At 39.3% G+C, this 20,290-nt stretch overlaps 2 protein-coding genes and 1 long non-coding RNA gene across 3 annotated transcripts in view; 2 read left to right on the plus strand and 1 right to left on the minus strand.

The window, feature by feature from the left end:
* Positions 1-1,763: 1,763 nt before the first annotated feature.
* The window catches only part of LOC144206843 (uncharacterized), a 52,357-nt gene continuing 33,830 nt past the window's right edge, over positions 1,764-20,290 (minus strand). Inside the window, exons 5-7 of the long non-coding RNA XR_013328447.1 lie at positions 8,274-8,623; positions 7,210-7,386; positions 1,764-7,113 (exon numbers count right to left, since the gene is read on the minus strand). This is a non-coding gene — a long non-coding RNA (uncharacterized LOC144206843). The remainder of the gene's footprint in view (positions 7,114-7,209; positions 7,387-8,273; positions 8,624-20,290) is intronic.
* Positions 6,970-13,018, plus strand: vgll2b (vestigial-like family member 2b). The gene is made up of 4 exons (XM_077732029.1): positions 6,970-7,297; positions 8,246-8,618; positions 11,147-11,587; positions 12,676-13,018. Exons 1-4 carry the CDS (start codon positions 7,211-7,213, stop codon positions 12,717-12,719), a joined length of 945 nt encoding a protein of 314 aa, XP_077588155.1. The 5' UTR covers positions 6,970-7,210; the 3' UTR covers positions 12,720-13,018.
* ctsl.1 (cathepsin L.1) lies at positions 15,861-18,602 on the plus strand. The gene is made up of 8 exons (XM_077731638.1): positions 15,861-15,978; positions 16,427-16,531; positions 16,741-16,883; positions 16,965-17,162; positions 17,231-17,422; positions 17,966-18,131; positions 18,211-18,316; positions 18,462-18,602. Exons 2-8 carry the CDS (start codon positions 16,432-16,434, stop codon positions 18,559-18,561), a joined length of 1,005 nt encoding a protein of 334 aa, XP_077587764.1. The 5' UTR covers positions 15,861-15,978; positions 16,427-16,431; the 3' UTR covers positions 18,562-18,602.

The raw sequence follows: 20,290 nt of genomic DNA on the forward strand, positions 1-20,290 counted from the left end.
AACGTGAGGATCTTGCTGCTCATCTATGGAATTACCCTATACATCAATAAAAATACCAATCAAAAATACTTACATCTAAAACTCCCTGATAACCAAAGCTTTATCAGGATGATAAAATCCATTTTTCCTATGCAGGAAAGAAAAACAAGTTATCTGGTGGTGGTTTAGATATAATTTATTAAAAAAGAAACCCAACAATAAATCTGTGTTCTTTTTTTTTTTACATAATGATCAAGGATTTTTATTATCGTAGACTCTTTTATCAGTTTCAGGTTTATTACAGAAAATGTTTATAGCACAGCGTTGTTCAATGTCTTCTCATTGCTTTAATAATAATAATAATAACTTCCTTAGGAGTGCTGGTCACATATCTGTACAATATGATTCTATTTTTTTTCTCATTAATCTGTACAATTTTGTGAAGTCATTTAAAAAGGCCGTCAGCAATTAAAGAAGCTGCTTCTTCTCTTGCTATTTTTTTTCCTCTTAAATAGTTGCTCAAATAAAATATATTTCCCTCCCCACCCCAAGCTTTTCCCTAGGAAAAGGGATCAGGAACAGTAGGGTATTGGGCAAATATTCTCTGCCGAAACCTCTCAAAATGAATGAAGCCCAACACCCTACCGCCCTTTTTTAAAAATTCTTCTTCCCTTTCCCACCCGGGCAATTTGGCACCGCGCACATAAACAAGACTCACGAGATAAACGACAAGCAAAGCTTTTTGTGAACCCGATATGATGCATACTAATGAGAGAGAAAAAGTGTCACCTCAAAAAGAAGAAAAGGACCTTGGACATGTCCCCCCCTCTTTTTTCTCCTAACTGCAGCACCATGGGAAATCTCGAGTTGGTGTAGTGGGTTGCACGCTCGCCTTGGCATAGAGAGAACGTGAGTTCACTCCCCGATGTCGGCGGTCGACGACTAAGCAAGCGGTCGAGGGTTGGCCGTAGGCCGACCCGAGTGATCGACATAAAGTGGCCCCTTCCAACTGTCTTGCGAACTGCCAAAGGCAGTTCGGAATATAGCCTTTTACTGAAAAGTATTACTAAGTGTTTAATATTAATTAAAAAGTTTTTCTTTTTTTTTTCTTAATGTTCCATTTTCCAGACTACATGGTGAAGTGATCAGCCAAACGACAGCAGCGGGAATCGAACCAAGGTCTCCCAGACGGGAGTCCTGAGAACTAAACCCTGCGCCAACCAAGTGACTACACTTTTCTATGTAGTCATTTGAGTGTCTTTCCATGAAGTCCACAGAAATAACTAAGTGAAAAAGTGTCTCAAGCAGGATTCGAACCCAGGTCTCCCCGACAGGAGACTAGTGACCTAATTTCTGCGCCAACCAGGCAGCTACTCTTTTCCTTGTAATCATTTGACTGTCTTGATAGGAAGTTCACACAAACAACTAAGTGAAAAAGTGTCCCAACTGGGATTTGAACCTGAGTCTCGCCGACAAGAATCCAGTGAACCAACCTCTGCACCACCAAGGGGATACAGTTTCCTTTGTAATCATTTGAGTGTCTTGACAAGAAGTACACACAAACAATTAAGTGAAAAATTGTCCCAACCAGGATTTGAACCCAGGTCTCCCCGACGGGAGTCCGATGAGTTAACCACCAAACTGTGGTTTGGCTACAATTTTCAAAGGCTCATTGGAATAAATTGTTTTACTGAAAAAAATGACTAAGTGTTTAATTTGAATTAAAAAGTTTTTTTTTCTTTTCTGTTTAATTTACTGAACTATATGGTGTAGTGATCAGCCAAATGACAGCGGGAAGGAAACCCAAGTCTAACCTCTGCGCCACCAAGTGGCTACACTTTCCTTTGTAATCATTTAACTTCAATTGCACTGAAGTAAACTAAGTATAATTCCAATGAATAAAGGTAAAGAAAAAGGTAAAAAATGAAGGATAATATAATTAAATCAAAAAATAAATCTTATATCATGAAAAAACAAAAGTCAAGGTACCACTACATACAGCATCATCAAAGCCATAAACTCAGGACAAATGTTGTTGCTGTAAAATTTCTTTAGTAGCCTAGCTGCTTCTGTATTAAGCATCGTGCAAGGCCAAAGGTTGCTCTGATGGCATGCGACTAAATTGCACCTAAGAACACATGACATGGGACAGGAATAACCCCACCCTTAGAGTCACAGAAACACACTCCAGCCGGGGTGAATAAGCACGTGTAAAAATTACTTTGCACACTAGGTGAGGATATTGGTGTTTTTTTTCAGGGGTGGGAAAGTTAAAAAATGTGCAACAATGTACAAGATACACAGTGAACTTGTGCTGTTGTCCAGTAGCAGTATGAAGGTATTTGGACTTGTGAACATGCTTAGAAGTACAAGCATGGCATGTGTGTATCATATTCAGCTTTTCAACTCTCAATCACTTTTGAGTGCCTTACATGTCCTTCCTCTCTAGAGGACAGCTGTCCGACTGCTTGCTGCAGAGCGGGACAGGTGGCGGGGCTTGCAGAAGAGCTGGCTCGCCACCGGCCAATAAAAATAACTGTGGGGCTCCATGATTTCACCTGAACGCAAACCATAGCTACCTTCAGTCAACTCAATAAATCATACAAATATATGATTTCATGTTCTTACTTACATAGTGTGTACATATGAAACATGAACAGAAAAAAAGGAGTAAAGTATTGTCATACTCATCATTAAAGTAAAAAGGAATGTATTATGAAATAGTCAAATGTAATTTAAAAAAAGATAGAGGCGCTGTAAAACAAGAAAAACAAGAATGGACAGAGCAACAACAAAAAATACATTATTTGGACAACGTAGGCAGGCCGTAGTTTGCCCATGTATGGGTTAGAAGCATGATTTGTAAACAACTTTTCTAATAAAAGTATGATATCACATTTTGTGGAGAAACATATGTAATGATTATTAGTGTTGTGTTAAAAATCTAAATGATGGGCTCAGCTATACAGAATAGAATTAACAGCAATTCCATTCACATTGCAACCATAATCATTTTTAATTCATCAATAGCCCATTAACACCAAAACGTATGGATGGGTGAGTTTTGAGGTTGATACCGTCAACGGTGTTGTTTTCAACCCAAAATGAAAGCCACTTTTTGCAACATTGTCCAGCTTTTGGCATTTTTTTCCATCCTCAACTGCACGGAAAAGGCAGAGCGGACCACTTTGGTCACTCGCACCCATAGCCAGTTGCCAGAGAGCGTGTGCAAACTAAAGCCGGAGTCTGATCTCACTGCCATAGCTAGCATTCTGAGGCCACAACACCATGCTGCCCATGTGGAACCCGATCTGTCGTAAATCTTCCCTCTTTGACCATGTGACATGCCGAATTTGTGATTTCACCCCCGTCGAACCCCTTCCCCCATACAGAGCACAAATGTCAGGCAGGAGGGTGGCAATTCCGTGTCTCGGTGGCTCTTTCGGTGCACGTCCTCCATGCACTTGAATATGTTACCCCTAGTCGTGTAGCCATGATATCCTAGTGCGCGTTTGTGTCAATTTGCGATTTTGTGCGTGCATAACTGGAGTGACCCAGCTCCGCTTTGGCGGTGGGACACTTTCAGTAAGGGGATGTCAGGAATCTGGCACTTGTCAGCCTCCCCGAGGATGATGTTAATTTACATTGTGTTCATTTGAAAGGGTTAGCCTATAATAAATTGCAACTATTAATGAGATTTTACCAGGACTGGAAATGTTTTCTGTGGGTTTAAGTCATTCTTGGCCCATTTTCTTCATTAAAGGCACGAAAGGGGAAAAAACAATTATTTAAATTATTGTTGTGACATAAAAAAAAATGAAGTTAAAATATCTGGTTATCAGCTGTCAAAGTTTTCTTTTGCAAGACACTAAATCCTAATGGGATTGAATTGTTCAATGAGTCCAAGATAAATTTGCATTGCTCACCAAATGATTAAAATTGACAATGACAACAATTAAAAAAAAAAAGTTATAACCTTCAACAATAGTCACAAATGAAGCCTTAACACTTCAAATGTGGAGGGTTCAAATATGGGTGTTGGCCAATTGGTTGTAATCCAAGTCTGAATGGTTCATTTCTAGTAGTACTTTTTAAGATGCTTAAGAAGAGCAGATCCTTCTCTAGTGAGATTTGGGGCACACCCACAAGAAGGAGTTCCAAGGGATAACCCAGGCCATAATGAACAAAATTAAATGTGTCCTTGTGAAAAATATTGCTCTAAAACGGAAGCTGAAATTGAAAACATGCGATACAATTACAGTTGCAGAGTTTTGATAGCTCTTTACTGAAGCCCCTGACTTCCTAATGTCCTGCCTGTCAGTCTGTGTGGACAATGGGGGAGTTGTCTTGGGAAGAAAATACCCGCACACTTGCACATCAGCGAGGATTTATCACCAACATTTGTGTATAAGCATGAGAGAGGCCAGACCTGTCCATATGTGGTTGCCTTGGATGTGTGTGTGCTTCCGATGACACTACGGAGATGATTTTGAACAGCTGAATTGAGTTTGTGTGGAGCGGGCAGCTGTACATCTCGGTCTTGGACATATATACACACACACACACACAAAAAAACGGCAGTGGAATCCCAAGGTCCGACCCCCTCGAGACTAAGCCGGACTGAGACCTTAATAAAGGCCTTGTTGTTTCAGGAGCTAGCCAGTCGGTTTCGAGTTCATGTCCCTCCAAATGCATTTCTACACGCCTCTCTCGCCATTACGATTATTTTAACTTTGGATTTACAGTCTTCTTGTGAAGCTTGTAAAGTCTTTAGAACTGAATACGTATGTATATTTCACACAGTGAGCTATTTCTCATATAAACTATTATTGGTGGTGTCACAATGAGAATGGAGGTAGGTCTAAATAAAACCAGGGTTGCCATTAGTGTGTCAGCTGGCCTCCGACCTGTCGGCCAATGGAAGCATTTGCTCGTTTAGACGACTTTTATGAGGGGTGGAGCCGAGATGTGTAACAGGGTCACGGGGAGTGATGTAACCTCTGTTTATTTTCAGCATATACGTGTAAATGTAGACACACGCACAAGCACAAGCAAGCACACACTTGGCCAGACTATTGAACAGAGTGTTCTTCTCTTGCAAAAAAAAAAAAAAAACACATTTTAATATTACTTCCACCGAGCAAAAAAACTGCAACAAAAATCTTTCCGATCGTATTCCTTTCATATTTATAGCAAGATAATGCCAATTTCTAAAGCATTATTTGTATCTGTGCAAGGAAAGAACACATTTGTGCATATCCAGTTAAAACTGTAAGTCAAGTCAATAAATCTAGGGCCCAAAATGCACTCTGTCAATTGCAAATCTGCAATAGTTTGCAATGTTTTGCCGTAAAGAAAAAAAAACATGGTAGAGAAGCTAAAAATTGAGCTAATGGCGACTCGGTAGAGGAAAAAAAGGTGAGCAGCCAGGCACAAAGCCTGTTGCTAACAAGCCAGGAAGGGCCAGTGAGAGACAGAGTGAGTAATACACTCATTGCCATTAATACTATTAGTGGCATCTCTTGCCTTCCGTCAGCGGCAGCTGTTGATCACGCTGGTGCTCGAAGGATTGCATCACTCGCCCCAAATTCGCTGCTACACCCTCACTTAGTCTGCACTTATATGGAGCCCCTTTTGTACGTCATACTAAGGATGCAGGGAGGGGGCAATATTAACTTTGGTTGCAACGATAAGTCTCAGAGAGAACATTCTTCTAGTGACAACTCGCCACTCGCTATTCATACAATGCATGTCGCAGACATAGCGAGATGTTGGTCATGTTTTCTAATATGGGGAACGCAAGCGGGGGGGACGATGTAACTTCCCAAGGAAGCTTGTCCACTGGCATACATCAGAGACATTCCACCTCATTTGACACTCGTCCATGGAATTCTGCACATTTTCCACACTGTTCACCGAGGCCTTCTGGAGTGCCTGTCAAGTAGACTGGCGTGACCAAATAGTTAAAACAAGGGAGATAGATTACTATCTATTAAAGATCGCTTTAAAAAAAAAAAAAAAGAAGTGTCTGATTTGTAAGAGGACGTTAATATTTGTACATTTTAATATGAAATTGACAGTTGGCTTTGCGTTCATGTGAGAAGTCAAATGCAATCTGTTTGCACTGCTAATAGGCGATAATTTGCCACAGATTTGTGTAGAGTGTCTTCCTCTTCTGTGTTGGTACAGTATGAGCAGTGTATGCAACCTATAGTTGACACCCATGTGCCGTTCTGAGAACACACTAAATATTTGACATGGCTCAAAGGTTTACTTGGCAACCCATGGCCGTCTTAAGAGTGTGGATAGACTTTCAGCTTGGACCAAGCACAAAGAAGTGGGCTCATAGCACACTGAGAGGAAAATAAAATGGCTTGATCTGTGCGATCCTCATCTTTTTTATGACAACCATCCTGATGGATAATAAATCAAAACTTAAAAAGCTCACTTATCTGCAGAGCTGCCAATTACCCCGGGAATTTTAAGAGTTTAACCGGAAGAAAAACTCGGGGACAACCTCCCAAAAGTCTGCAAAACTCTCTAAATTGTCACTTGAACTTTTTTTTTTTGAAGGAAAAGTATCAAACTTCCCATTCAACTGCCTCAAAATCCACACCATTGCTACAGCTTCCGACATCTTGATGAAGAGGCACTGTAAATTGGAAAAATTTGGTAATTTTAGTGCATTGTGAATCATCTAGCTGGATCTACACCTTCAAAACGTACTACAACATTTAGACTGGTCGCCCTGAACAACAGCTTTACATTTTAAACATTCAACCTTTTCCTTTTCGTCATTTTATCATGATCAATTGCAAAAAAAAAAAAGGACCACTAGTAGCTAATTCATACCCAAAACTGCTAAGTGTTGGCGGTTTGGTTGGTGGTCCAAAAAAAGTGGGGAGGAGTTGACACAAAGATGTACAGGACAGTCCCACTTACCCAGAGCGCCCAACACATTTTGCTGCCGCAGCTGTTGTGGCACCCGCGATTGCGCACACACACATTTGCACGCACTTAAGTGTACTCCTTGTGCTGTGACTGCATGTCCTCCATTCAGGCTGCCGCTCTGTGCTCCATCGGTGTGTCTACTTGGGTTCGCCTCTCCGGTCTGCAAGCGCACGCACGCACTCACTGAAACATACGACACAAGCAAAGTGGAATGTTGTCGCTGTCTTACTGGGAAAAGTGGCATTCAGCAGAAGAGTGAAGAAGACTGCGCTCATTTACCATGAGCTGTTTGGATGTAATGTACCCAGCCTATGGACATTACGCCTCATACGCCGCCAACACTCCTGCTTTCATCAACACACGACAGGTAGGCACAATTGGCATCACGCTTTCTTCTTTTTAATGTGATGGGAGTTTGTTATTTATCTGTGCTGTACACTCTCGGCCTGGATTGCACTGAAAGAGAAAAAAACTATTAAAGTGTAAACTTTACACGGGTTATGCAGCAAAAAAAAAGGATTTTGAGTAATATACCATTGGGAGGTAATACAAATATGAATAAAATATATATTAATGTATGTGTGTGTATATGTATGAACATAAATATGATTCTTAAATAAATGGCTATTAAACAAATATATACATCCCCACATTCACACATACATTGCCTATCCTTTACCCGAAATACATAAAAAAAACTTTCAAACAAGCTCCAACTATATATCCTCATCAATTGAGCCACATCTGTAAAATGTATTTATCTACTACTACATCACCATATGTATTACTACATACATATCGATGCAAGGCAGGCAAAAGATATACAATAACTAAGTATATAGCGACATATATAGCAGCTAGTGCTTTATAGCTTATAGACAAATATCTGCATATTGATTAAGCATCCAATATATTATGCAGTACAACAAATAAAAGGCGCATAATCCTCAGTACAGCTATTCCTCCACATACTACCTTGTGCACACATCTTAACTTTACGCACAACTATGAGTTCAGCATTAATCAGTATATAGACAACAACTACTCGCTAATCTACAATATATCTCCACCCAAATTTCCATTCATTAAAATATTTCTAAATAAAGAACCTCTTCCAAGCAACATGCACCGCCAGCTTTCTATGCAGTACAAACTGTGCATCTTCCGAACTTTAATCAAATTTCAATACTTAGCCTAGCAACCAAACCCACTCTCTATCTCACTCTCAACACATGCACACAGTTTACATAGACAAAAGCCCCTATTAATATACACTTGTGACACCTCTCTCACTGCTCTACTCTGATGATGCCAGACTCCTTCTGGTGTGATCAGCGCCTCACCTCCGTGCCGGGATTTTATGGACACTCCCAGGGGTGCTGAGGGAATGTCCGCCGTCCAGGGCACCGTAAGCGGATCGGCGACCTCGTCCTCTTCGTCGGCGTCATCTTCTTCTTCCTCCTCCTCTTCCTCCTACACGCCGGCTGCCCCGCGGGCGGACGAGGGCCCCAAGGACAAGCAGGAGGGCCCCGAGGCCGAATATCTCAGCTCACGCTGCGTGCTCTTCACCTACTACCAGGGGGATATCAGCAGCGTGGTGGACGAGCACTTCTCGCGGGCGCTGAGCTCGTACATGGACGGGGAAGGGAAGAGGCGGGCATCGGAGCAACAGGTCGCTGGTAGCCCAGGTATGCTTGAAAGAAAGAAGGATGTGATGTTAACGGAGAAGATTGTTTTTTGTAATATTCAAGCAAAACCTGCCTAGTTCAAGTGTGTTATTTAGGCAATACATAACAGTAATGCTGGGAATCTTTGGCATGACATAGTAGATTCAATTAATAATCTAATTGATGATATCTTCAAAGATATTACAGTGCCTTTTAAAGGTGACACGATCAGTAAAATGTGAAACCCAATTTAATATTTATTTGGATTTATTTTAGTGTAGAGATCAATTGTGAAAAAACGTATATGTAAAAGGACATTCTTACAGTATTTTCAAATAGGTAAAATTGGTGAACAATTTATTTTTATGGAAGAAATTACATTGAATTCTCAGTTAAAATAGTAGAATTGTTTTTCAGACTTGCTAGCATCACTCCTCAGTAATGCAACACATTATTTTCTTTATATATAATATATATATATAAGTTGCACTGGAGTAAAAACTGCATTTGTGGGGAGCAGTCTTTTAATTTGGCGGAGACCAGGAACAAATATTCCAGGTTAAAGTAATAGTGAACAAATATTTAAAATATTAAGTTTTTTTTTTTTTGGGGGGGGGGATACCAAAAGCCTAAAAAAACACAACAAACAAGCTGTTTGCGGTCAGAGTGAAATATAATAAGACAGATATGAGTTGCAGGCCCACAACTATGATTAGAATTTCTTAAATATGTTTAAAAAAAAAAATCCCTTCACTTGTCTTTTCCGAAGAAACTTAAGAACAGAACTTGCGATTATTTTAGAAAGGCGTCAAAAACAATTCCCACAAACTCGAGAAAGTGCCAATTCAACACTTCACATCTCCACAAACTCACACACAGTATTGCTTGTGGCTTAAGTCATCCCTCTCCTAAAAACATCTGACTAAAGTTTAAAAATGGAGTCATCCCTGGTGTTATTTTAAAAAGTCACTCACTTCACCTGCACGTGATCTTTTTAACCACACTTTAGTTACGTGTCGCCTCATTACGACAAACAACCTGCCTCACAACAGACGCTATGTTTGTACATGCTACTCAGCACACAACCTCGTGGCGGGCGTATCCTCCTTCAAAGACGCCCCCCCCCCCCCCCCCCCGCCCCACAATGGCCACTGTCAGATTTATATACCCTGCGATCGGACACTACCCCGAACAGAGCCACGCGGTGTCTCTTTTCCAGAGGAATATCTAAATATAAAAGTCTACTGCTGAAAACATATAATGGCCCGCTGACATTCTGTCAAGGGCGAGGAGAAGGATGATGGGAGGGGCATCAGTGGGGTTGGGGGCTAGATAAAAACAACAGGTGGGGGTGCCGGTCTTGAAAAGAGGAGCAGCCGGCGCTCACAGGGTTGCTGTCGTACGTTCACGAGTGTGTTTTAAAGCTTTCTCGAGGTCCGAGTGGACATGAAAGTGAGAGATGTCACCGCAGACAATGATTTAAGGCTCTATGGCCTGCTTCTAGGTCACAGTGTCTGCCTTATATAGATGGCATTCTGGGATATAGGGTCTCTATTGCGCTAACCTCTCTCTCTATTTTCTCTACGCTACATGTGGTTGTGTTTATTTCTGTGTCTTGTTGGAGTTAGCACAGTGTGACAGTATGATCCAATGGGGAAGATATCTGGGCAAGGGAGTTAAGATGTGTCATGTGATTGCAAGCCCCTGACTGTAACTCCTCTTTTCAAGTCCTCTTTCCACCGGGTGGAGAAGCCCGGTTTGTTATAGACCTATTTTCTATATTTCTCCTGTCAATAAATAGTGGGAGGATAATCTAAACATGAAGTATTGCAATTTTAGAGCGTAAAATCTGGTGCTTTCTTATACCTGTTTGGTAATGTGATAAGTGGTTGATTGACACTAAAGGAGTAGGAAATCTGTTTAAAAAGAAACACCTTATTCTGCATGCAGACCCAAGATTGAAGGACATATACGTATGTAAAAAAAAAAGACCACAATATTGCAGACTATCTAATGCAAGGGTCTCAGACTAGGGTTGGTTCGCAGGCCACTTTAAGGTCAACTTGATTTCATGTGGGCTGGACCATCTTAGATATAATATTTAGATTTTTTTTCTTATAAGTGGATTAAAAGAACTGGATTAAAATCCCTGAATATTCAAGTTTTTATAGATCTAAAACAATGTTTAAATAACTTTTGTTCAATATATGTTTTTAGATTTTACAAAATGTTTTTTGAGCTAAAAACACAGAAAACATTGATAAAAAAATGACAATTATTGATCTAAAAGGGGGAAATCAGCAAATATAATATACATCTATACTCTTCATTTGAATTCGATCCTAAAACAGAAAGTCGGCACTCATGATTTACTTTCCCGGACCACACAAAATGATGCGGCGGGCCACATTTGGCCCCCGGGCTGCCACTTTGACACTAGTGATTTAGCCACATCTCTCCACTGTATTAAACTATGCAAAACTCTGCAATCTAAGCGAGTCGACCCATCCATGCCCTTCATTCGTATTGTACTTTTCTCTCTCCATCAGAAACCCCTTCGCCAAGCAGCCGCCGAAGTTTCCCTCCATCCTTCTGGGACAGTAACTACTCGTCGCCTCAAAGTCGCGCACACTGCGACACAGCGGCGCCTTCCTATTCCATGGACCCCTACGCATCAGGGCTACACCCCGGCCTGCCCCACGCGCACCCACACTCGCACGCCCACCCTCACGCCCACCCTCACCCAGCAGAGAGCTGGGGATACACCCAGGCTCAGGCCTACGGACCCCCAAGGCCTCTCCATGAACTGTACTCGCCCTCTGCTCTGGAGCCCCACTACGGGCCTCTGCTCATGCCCGCCGTTCGGCCGGCCCACCTGTCCACTTTGCCCAGCCACTACGAAGTAAGCAAGTTGGAGCCCACGCCCACCTGGCCGGGCCTGCTCCCCCCGGGGGATGTCGGCCAGACGCTAGCCCTCAACATGGATGCGGGTAAACAATTCTTGGTTTACAAGGGAGTTTCGTTCTGACTGAGGCAAAGTCTTCATTAATAACAACAACAACAAAAATACACCTGTAAGGAATATATTTAAACCAATCAAATGCAATAGCATGCTCTTGTTACGTGTGCTGCGCGATATGCGGTTATTGCTGGTTTTACATAAAAACAAATATATATTTTTTCGTCATTAAATTTAAGGCTCAGCCTGGAAGAAAAACTGGTAGTTATTGGAAAATATTTCAATATTATTGATGTTTTTAATTGGACATTGTTTTTTTTTTTCCACTACAAATTTAAAAAAAAAAAATACATATACCTTTAGTTTTGAAATTATTGTGCGGAGATATTTCGGTTCAAGGTTATTATATCATTAAAAAATGATATTGGTCCATGCACATTGGAGCGCAATATCTTACAAAATCTTGATATATTATTTACAACGGCGATTGTAGTATTACGATATAGAAATCAGTGATAACTAATGGCTTATCAATGTTATAACTGCTGATTCACCACTCAGAATTCAAACTCCCCAAACAAATCATAACTAAATGAACAATGCAAAACAACACCAAAGCGATATCTAAATTTCACAAGTACTTCAGCCATTTTCAAAGCACACAAAGCAAGTTCCATTCGTATGGCGCTATTGAAATCTCCAAACCACCTGACAAGTCTCAGTCATTACGTAACCATGCCATCATTGACTTTCTGAGCCAACTTTAAAAAAAATGAAGTAAAAAAACAGCCAGCACGCTATTAAAGGCGCATATTTGGTATTCCTGATTATTTCCCTCATAAATAAAAATGTACCGTCACAACCTGACCTGTTCACAGCCCCCATATTAACATTTATCCAACCATTACAAAACTATCACTCACATCATAAATGAACACGTGCACATGCAAAGGCGACTTTTGCAAGTACAGTTGTTAGGGAAGCCCCCCCACCCCCCAAACACAAAGGCACCTTGAATGCTGTCAGCTCAATCAAGAGAATACTTATGGAAAATAGCCTCCATGACAACGTGTGCTCTACCGTATGCCGTCAAGCTCCTAATCACCGTTTCTTTCTCAGGCTTGCAGCAGCACAAGAAAGGCAAGGAGCTCTACTGGTTCTAACGAGGTTCACATTGACCATAGCCAATTAGTCCCTGGACCGTCTTCACTATTGAACAAGCAACTCTCTTTTATCCCACATATTATTGGATGCATTCATTCATACACACACACACAGACAATACACACATGTACACACACACCACCTGGCCTCCACTTACAGGATGCAGCCTAGCTCTAGGACGCGAGTGCACCATGGAGATAACGCATAATCTGGACCGCTGTCGCCATGTCCCTCTCCCAGGGCAGAAGCTGGCATGGGCGGACGCCATGTTGGATCCAGCAAAATAGATTTTAGCTAAAGGAGGGATGAACCTGGGGGGGGTGTGTGTGTGTGGGGGGGGGGGGGGGGGGGTGTTTCAATGTGCCTGGTAATCTCCATTTCATTGTTTTATTTGGTCTTTTTTTGTTGCTGTATTCATCAGGAAATCAGGAAAAAATGGAGATTTTTACTTTTTGACTGACAGTGTTTCTATTTATTGGTGTTTATTTTATGGAATTGTTTGCCTGTTTGGCCAGTGCTTCTGCAATGATTGTGGCTGAGTTGCTTTTGTTTTTTTTCCCCCAAGTGACCACATCAGATGTATTTTGCGGACATTGCGCTGGACTTAAGCCGGAATGTTTTTTTCTCTAAGTCAGGGGGAAATTGTGTTATTTGGATTTTTTTTTTTGCGTTTAATTCTCCATATTTTCAATCTGTACTCTATCTCTCTTTTGTGTGAGTTTGTTCTTTTGATTTATTTTGTCCAAAAAGATTGTGATGTCAATAAATATTTTTATGGTAAAGCAGTACATTTCTTTAAGTGTTTTGAATAGGGAAGTATAATAAGCAGTGATCCTAATCTTAAAAGATAGTTTAAATAGTGATTGACAGAATTTCAAATTAACCAATAATAATTTTATTTTAGCAATACTCTGAATAATTACATTTATTTTACTTCTGCAATGATTAAATTACAATAATTTGGAATATTAGGCCAACAGAGGAAAATAATAATAATTTAGGCAAAATATATGGTCTTAAAAAAATGGTATCATGCTTGCTTGATAGGTCTAATTAGGTGTTGAAATAAATAATTCTTAAAAATTCCATAATTCAACATGCCTTGTTTATCTGGATTGCTAAAACTAACTGTCACTCAAATTAGCCTGTCACTCAAATTAGCCTATCTAATTAATATGCATCAGAAATATTGACAACCTTATAATGAATCTTTTCAGTTAGTTAAATAGAACAACACTACAATTTGTCTTCTTGTATTAAAAATCTTTTTGTTTTAAAGCCAAATCCACATGGAAAGATAAAAACACTTCAACATCTCTGTCAGGAATTATAAAAAAAATAAATATAATAATCTCACAGTAGAATGCAAGGCTCCCTAATGTACTGCTACAATACATTCATCCATTTCAATGATGGAAAAAAAAAATGTCCTCCGATTCTGCAACGAAGCCGCTATTTGAGTCACGACTGTTTATGGTTGCCATGTGACCATGCTCGTTTAAAAAGGCCTTCCATTTTGAATTCCTGCTTGCATTCACACTTTGTCACCTATAAAGTGGCAACGAGCGCCGAATGTCAGCTATGTGCAACCGGAGAAGACAGCCAGCATGCAGACTATGCGCCCAATGTTGTTGTGTTATTGATCCGATAATCAGATTATGCGTTGAAGTATGCCCGCCTTGGCCACTATCACAATTTAGCGGCTGCTACGTGTGAATCCTACCCTGCTCACCGCCATTCATTTGGACTCTGCCAACTATTTGATTGGCCCTAAGCTAGGGGAATAAGTAAAGTAATGAAATTAAAAGAGTTTACTGGCAGGCCAAGCATCTTTAGTGCCTTTTCGCATTTAACACGGGCCATGAGATTTGTACTTTTTGCATTGCCTCCATCAGGATGTACTTTGATGTTGTTATGCAGCCACTGCTATTATCACATTATAGCAATAAACAACATGGTATTCATTACGGTTATGTTTGTTAAGCAGCTCATTGGATACTAAAAAGGTACAACATGTTTCCATTGAGATTGTCCTGTAAGAACACATTATGATCTGTAACACTGATTGATGATAAATAGTTAATGGGGGAATTGTTTGGTTAAGGCTGATTTTTTTTTTTGTGTGAGACTAAACGTGTTAAAGAATGCCCTCTGTTGGTTAGTTTGTCATATTGCAATTGCTCAGTTCATGTTTGTCATTTTTCATCAAATGTATGAAATGTTTGAGAAATAATACAAAGTATAATTCTATGTAATTGAGCAAATTCAAATCTCATACTTGTATAATGACAATAAAAGCATTCAATTCAATTCTATTCATACAGAAAGTAAAAATAATTGATAATAATATGTACTAAGTGAATAGATGTCCAGGGATGGACACTTTGCAGTTATTTTTTTCAGTCACATGGCTACAAGTCATTTATGATTTGATTTGAAATGTCTCCTTATTTTCAAGTTCACGAAAGGCTACTAAGAAGTCATAGCTGTATTTGCATGTTCCAATTCCGGGCAAAAAAAAAGATTGTGCAACTCTTGCACACTTGCAAAAAAAGTTAATGTTTCACATTCGAAATTACAATTTGGCTCTCATGACTGTCATGTGAAGACACAACGTCTACACAATTTTGCAGACTCATGTTGGGTTAAAAAAAAGGACAAATAAACTGCAAAAGTAATACTCGCATTCAAAGCAATGACTATGTTAGAATATCAACCAAACGTGCTTGTTTTTTTGTGTAATGAGCTCTAAATTTTTGCAGCCAAAATTCAAGCAAAATGTTCTTAAACTTAGAAATACAATCAAAAAGGAAGGCTTTATACCATTTAAGTGTACCAAAAAGACAACTCTATACTTAATTCAATTGAAATCCCTCATAAACATGTCATAAATGTATTTTCCATCAATAATCAAATACAGATTTGTTCTGAATTCCATGTAGGAATAGGATTGAAGAAATATCAAAGCGTTTCTGGGAATGTGAAAACAAAAAGTGATTAATCTGCACTAAATAGTCATGCAAAAATTCTGCTGACCTTCAAAGAAGATTTGACCATCCAAAACAGTTAAATTGTGAGAGAAAAAAAACTTTCCTGATGCATCACTTCCTCATTTCAATGATTGACTGCAACATTTTACAAGCCACTCAAAGACACCTGACTGGACGTGTTGCAGGTCGTATATGGAATCCGCTATATAAGAAAAAGATAAAAGTTTACACTGCAATTTTGGGCACACTCACGCTGACACTGAGGCAGGTAAGCAACAACCAAAACACAAAATAATTATATAGTATTACATTCTTATTTCTGTGACTCACATAAGTGAATATTTTTTAAACACGCTTCTGAAACAAATAAATGTGCTCAATTAAATTGAATTATACTTCTATTCCTTCCTGTTAATGAGGGCCAATTCAGTTAATTAGCCAACAATTTTATCTGTTACCAATTATCAATGTTATTTATTGGTTGTGTAAGTGTTTATTATATATTTTGTCAAAAATATTGCAAAGAAAAAAAATGACAATATCCAATTTTCAGTCTTCGTTCTTGTTTATGTACGTCTATATTATATTGTATAAATTATATATTGTACTTAAGTAAGGAGCAAGCCTATTAATAGGTCTAAAAAATAATGAGGGAAGTTGCTGCAGGTTGAGAGTAAAGCTTTATCAGGGAATTGATTTGACTTTTTTTTTGACAGACAAGATGAAGCTTGTGCTGTTGGCGGCTGCATTACTGGCTGTGGCCAGTTGTGCCAGCATTTCTCTGGAGGATCTGGAGTTTCATGCATGGAAGCTAAAATTTGGTGAGTTCAACTTTTTCAGTGCATTTGGGATTTTTAAATCATGTTTTGATTCTTTTTACAAATGCGAAGGAGATGGTAGCGCTACAAAAATACAGAATTGAGACCTGGATGATCTTCCTAAAGCCAGCTGGATTAAATAGATGTGTTCCTGATCATCATAAATAATTAAAAGTACCCCATTTTTAACTCTTAATCATCTTGACCACCAGGGAAATCCTACAGCTCGCCAATGGAAGAGTCTGAACGTAAGATCATCTGGCTTAGAAATCGTCGCCTGGTCCTCGTACACAACATCCTGGCAGACCAGGGCATAAAGTCCTACCGTCTTGGTATGACCTTCTTTGCTGATCTGGTAAGAAAACTAGCTTACATTTTTAACTTGAATTCCCTCCTTTGATTTCTTTGGACTAAATGTAACAACTTTTCTTATCAGGAAAACAAGGAGTACAAGCAAATGGTTTCTGGTGGATGTCTGCGTAACTTCAACGCTTCCATCCCTAGCGGTGGTTCGACGTTCCTGCCACTACCGTTGGAAGCTGACCTACCACAAAATGTGGACTGGAGGAAGAAGGGCTACGTCACTGGAGTTAAAGATCAGAAGCAGTGCGGCTCTTGTTGGGCCTTTAGCACAGTATGCTCTCATTTTGCCTCGACTTGCTATATCGAAATATGAATTTGCATGTTTGTTGCCTTGTTCAGACAGGGTCTTTGGAGGGTCAGACCTTCAGGAAGACCGGCAAGCTGGTGTCTTTGAGCGAACAGCAGTTGGTTGACTGCTCTGGCAAATATGGCAATATGGGCTGCATGGGCGGCCTCATGGATCAAGCCTTCCAATACATCCAGCAAAACGGGGGAATTGACAAGGAGGAGTCCTATCCTTATGAGGCTGAGGTAAACTGATAGAATTTCTCACAGTACAAAGCAGCCATATTAAAGAAATGTACAAAAGTTAGTCATTTGTACTGTTGAAAAATCCAGACTTAGTCTTGTAACACTTGTGACTATTCTTTTCCTCAAGACAACATTTTGGGCCTTAATGGTGCTATAAAAAACAACAACAAGTGACTTTAAAATGACTTCCAAACACAAATCCACCCCCCAAAATCACACAAAAGCCTCAGTAATTAAATTAGAAAGCAATTAGTCTTTCTGTCTCAGATGCCTTGGCTCCGCCCAAATTTGTTTTCTATGTATAAAAATTACAATATCCTTATTTTTCATTTTTTGACATGGTCAACCATTTGCTAAAACCTTTCAAATCACTTTAGGGTTTGTGTAGGAATGTTCTACTATTTCTTCACAGTGAATTGTCACCCTAGTCGGGTTGGTGTAGAAAAGTGTTAGTTTATTGTTGATCGAGTAAGTATATTTTGTTTGTGCGCTGTAGTCACTATTTGAATGCAATCCTTTGCCCTTTTTCTAAAATAAAAAAAGGGTGGAAAGTGTCGTTTCGACGCAGCCAACATTGGAGCCACTTGCAGTGGTTTCGTTGACGTGAAAAAAGGAGACGAAGGCGGCCTGAAGGAGGCCGTGGCTACGGTTGGACCTGTATCAGTCGCCATTGATGCGTCGCAAGAATCCTTCCAGCTTTATGAATCAGGTGAAAAACATAAGTGGGATGAAAGTGATGAATTAAAAAGAATATATTGATCTGAGTTTATCGAGGTGTTTGTTGACAGGCGTGTACGACGAGCCCGAGTGTAGCAGTTCTGAGTTGGATCACGGTGTTCTGGCTGTAGGCTACGGCACTGATAATGGACGGGACTACTGGCTGGTGAAGAACAGGTAACATTATTTTGTTGTTGTTGTATTCACTACAATGAATAACTGCTAGCAAAAAGATCCTGCCTGTAAATTGGAATAATTGCAGATGGATTTTAAATCTCTTACAAACTGCATATTACAAATAAGAGTGAAAAATGTTTTCTAGTTGGGGTTCACAGTGGGGAGACAAAGGCTACATCAGGATGAGCAGGAACAAGCGCAACCAGTGTGGGATTGCTACTTCGGCCAGCTATCCATTAGTTTGATCAGATGACCATATTAAATCAAATAAACTTGTGCTTATGTATTTCTGGCATTTTTTTTAATAATGAACTACACTCAAAGACTGAATCCAAAATATTACAACAGAAAGATACACACTTTAACTCGTTTTGGTTTTTGCTTCTAATTCATTTGCAATTGATTAAATGCATCATTTTTTTGCATAAGTAGAGTATCACGCATTTGTTCATAAAGGCTGAACTGTTTCCAAAAAGTATTAAAGAAGATGACGTTTTGAAATGATTCATCGTCAATTTCAAATGCCTGTAAGAATTTATGACTTATACAACAGTTAGTTAAAAAAGGTAATTAAAGTAAATGTCACCAGTAATCTTTATTCTCACTGAATGTGGTGTGCGTATTCACGTGTGCGCTATCATTTTTTCCTGAAATAAAACTGCAAAGCCTGAAAGGATTCAACTTATTTGTCATGGCCAATAGAGTTTAAGTTCCTCTGACATTATGGCAAGCTATCAAACTCAGGGACGTATCAGCTTATGTTGGGAACATATAAACACACACTATTACCCTTTTAAATGACTAAATAAATAAAAAACAGCATTATAACCTGTGCTATCCTCCAATGAATGTAACAAAGATACAAATTACAATCCCAAAAAACAAATTCATCCGAGATATATCACCACAAAAACATATTTCCTCAACTAATGGCTATCACAATTCAACAGTTTGAAATTTGTAAAACTGCCAACACAAAAAGTACTCATCTCTGACGTTTAATGATTTATATTAAGATAATTTGGCCTTAATACGTTCTACTAATCTTTAATTCAAATTCTGACCTTTTTTTAAATCTAATTACAAGCAAAGTAATTTCAATAACTGAACACACTTGAAAATGACGCATTAAGTCTGCTATTGATGTAATTGTAATAAAAGTGAAAGCTACAAAAGTGACACATGACCTGATAAAATGAATCTAAGCAGCTTAATTCCCACAAAAAAGTATTAAGTTAACACTTTGCCTTCAACCTGCATGACCCAAACAAAACTCAGCCAATTGAGGTCATTTACTTGGAAATGTTTTTTCCTTTTTTTCTTTTGAGCGAATGAATTCAAAGGAGACAAAAGGAAAGCAAATGCATAAAAAGGAGAGAGCCCACCAGGTAAGGCAAATGAATGGTTCTTTGGAAATCCGTTTGGAACTACAAAGAGTAGGTTGGTCTGATAAAACACCTCAATTTAAATCAATAAAGCCTTTTACAAAAGAAACCAATTAGGCCATGAGATGCAGAACCATGCGGAAACATAGTAGATCATCCAATTGACCCCCCGGCAGAGAGACACCAGAAGGGAGGGATGCCTTTGTAAACAAAGCTATTGATCGTAGCAAGGTTGACTGACAGATACTTACAATAACCAGCTACCATTCTGCATAAATTGTATTGACATCTAATTTGGGAGAGAGGGTAAAAACTATAAATATATTCCATCTTTGTAGGTAATGTATAAAAGAGGCAAGGAAGGCTACATAGAATCTAACATTACCAGGGATACAAATTATAATTAAATGTAAAATTATTCATGTCACATAATATTACATACAAGTGCATTATTAATGAATTTGTATAGTATTATTGTGCAGTCAATTACCAAGTGCAGTAAAGCATGACTCTCACTAGATGGAGACACTTGACTGCTTATGGCAGCTTCAGTTTTGAACCACTATTCATCACAGAGGCAAAAAGTTAC

The sequence above is a fragment of the Stigmatopora nigra genome, chromosome 13, assembly GCF_051989575.1.
Source record: "Stigmatopora nigra isolate UIUO_SnigA chromosome 13, RoL_Snig_1.1, whole genome shotgun sequence".
Taxonomy (NCBI): Eukaryota; Metazoa; Chordata; class Actinopteri; order Syngnathiformes; family Syngnathidae; genus Stigmatopora; species Stigmatopora nigra.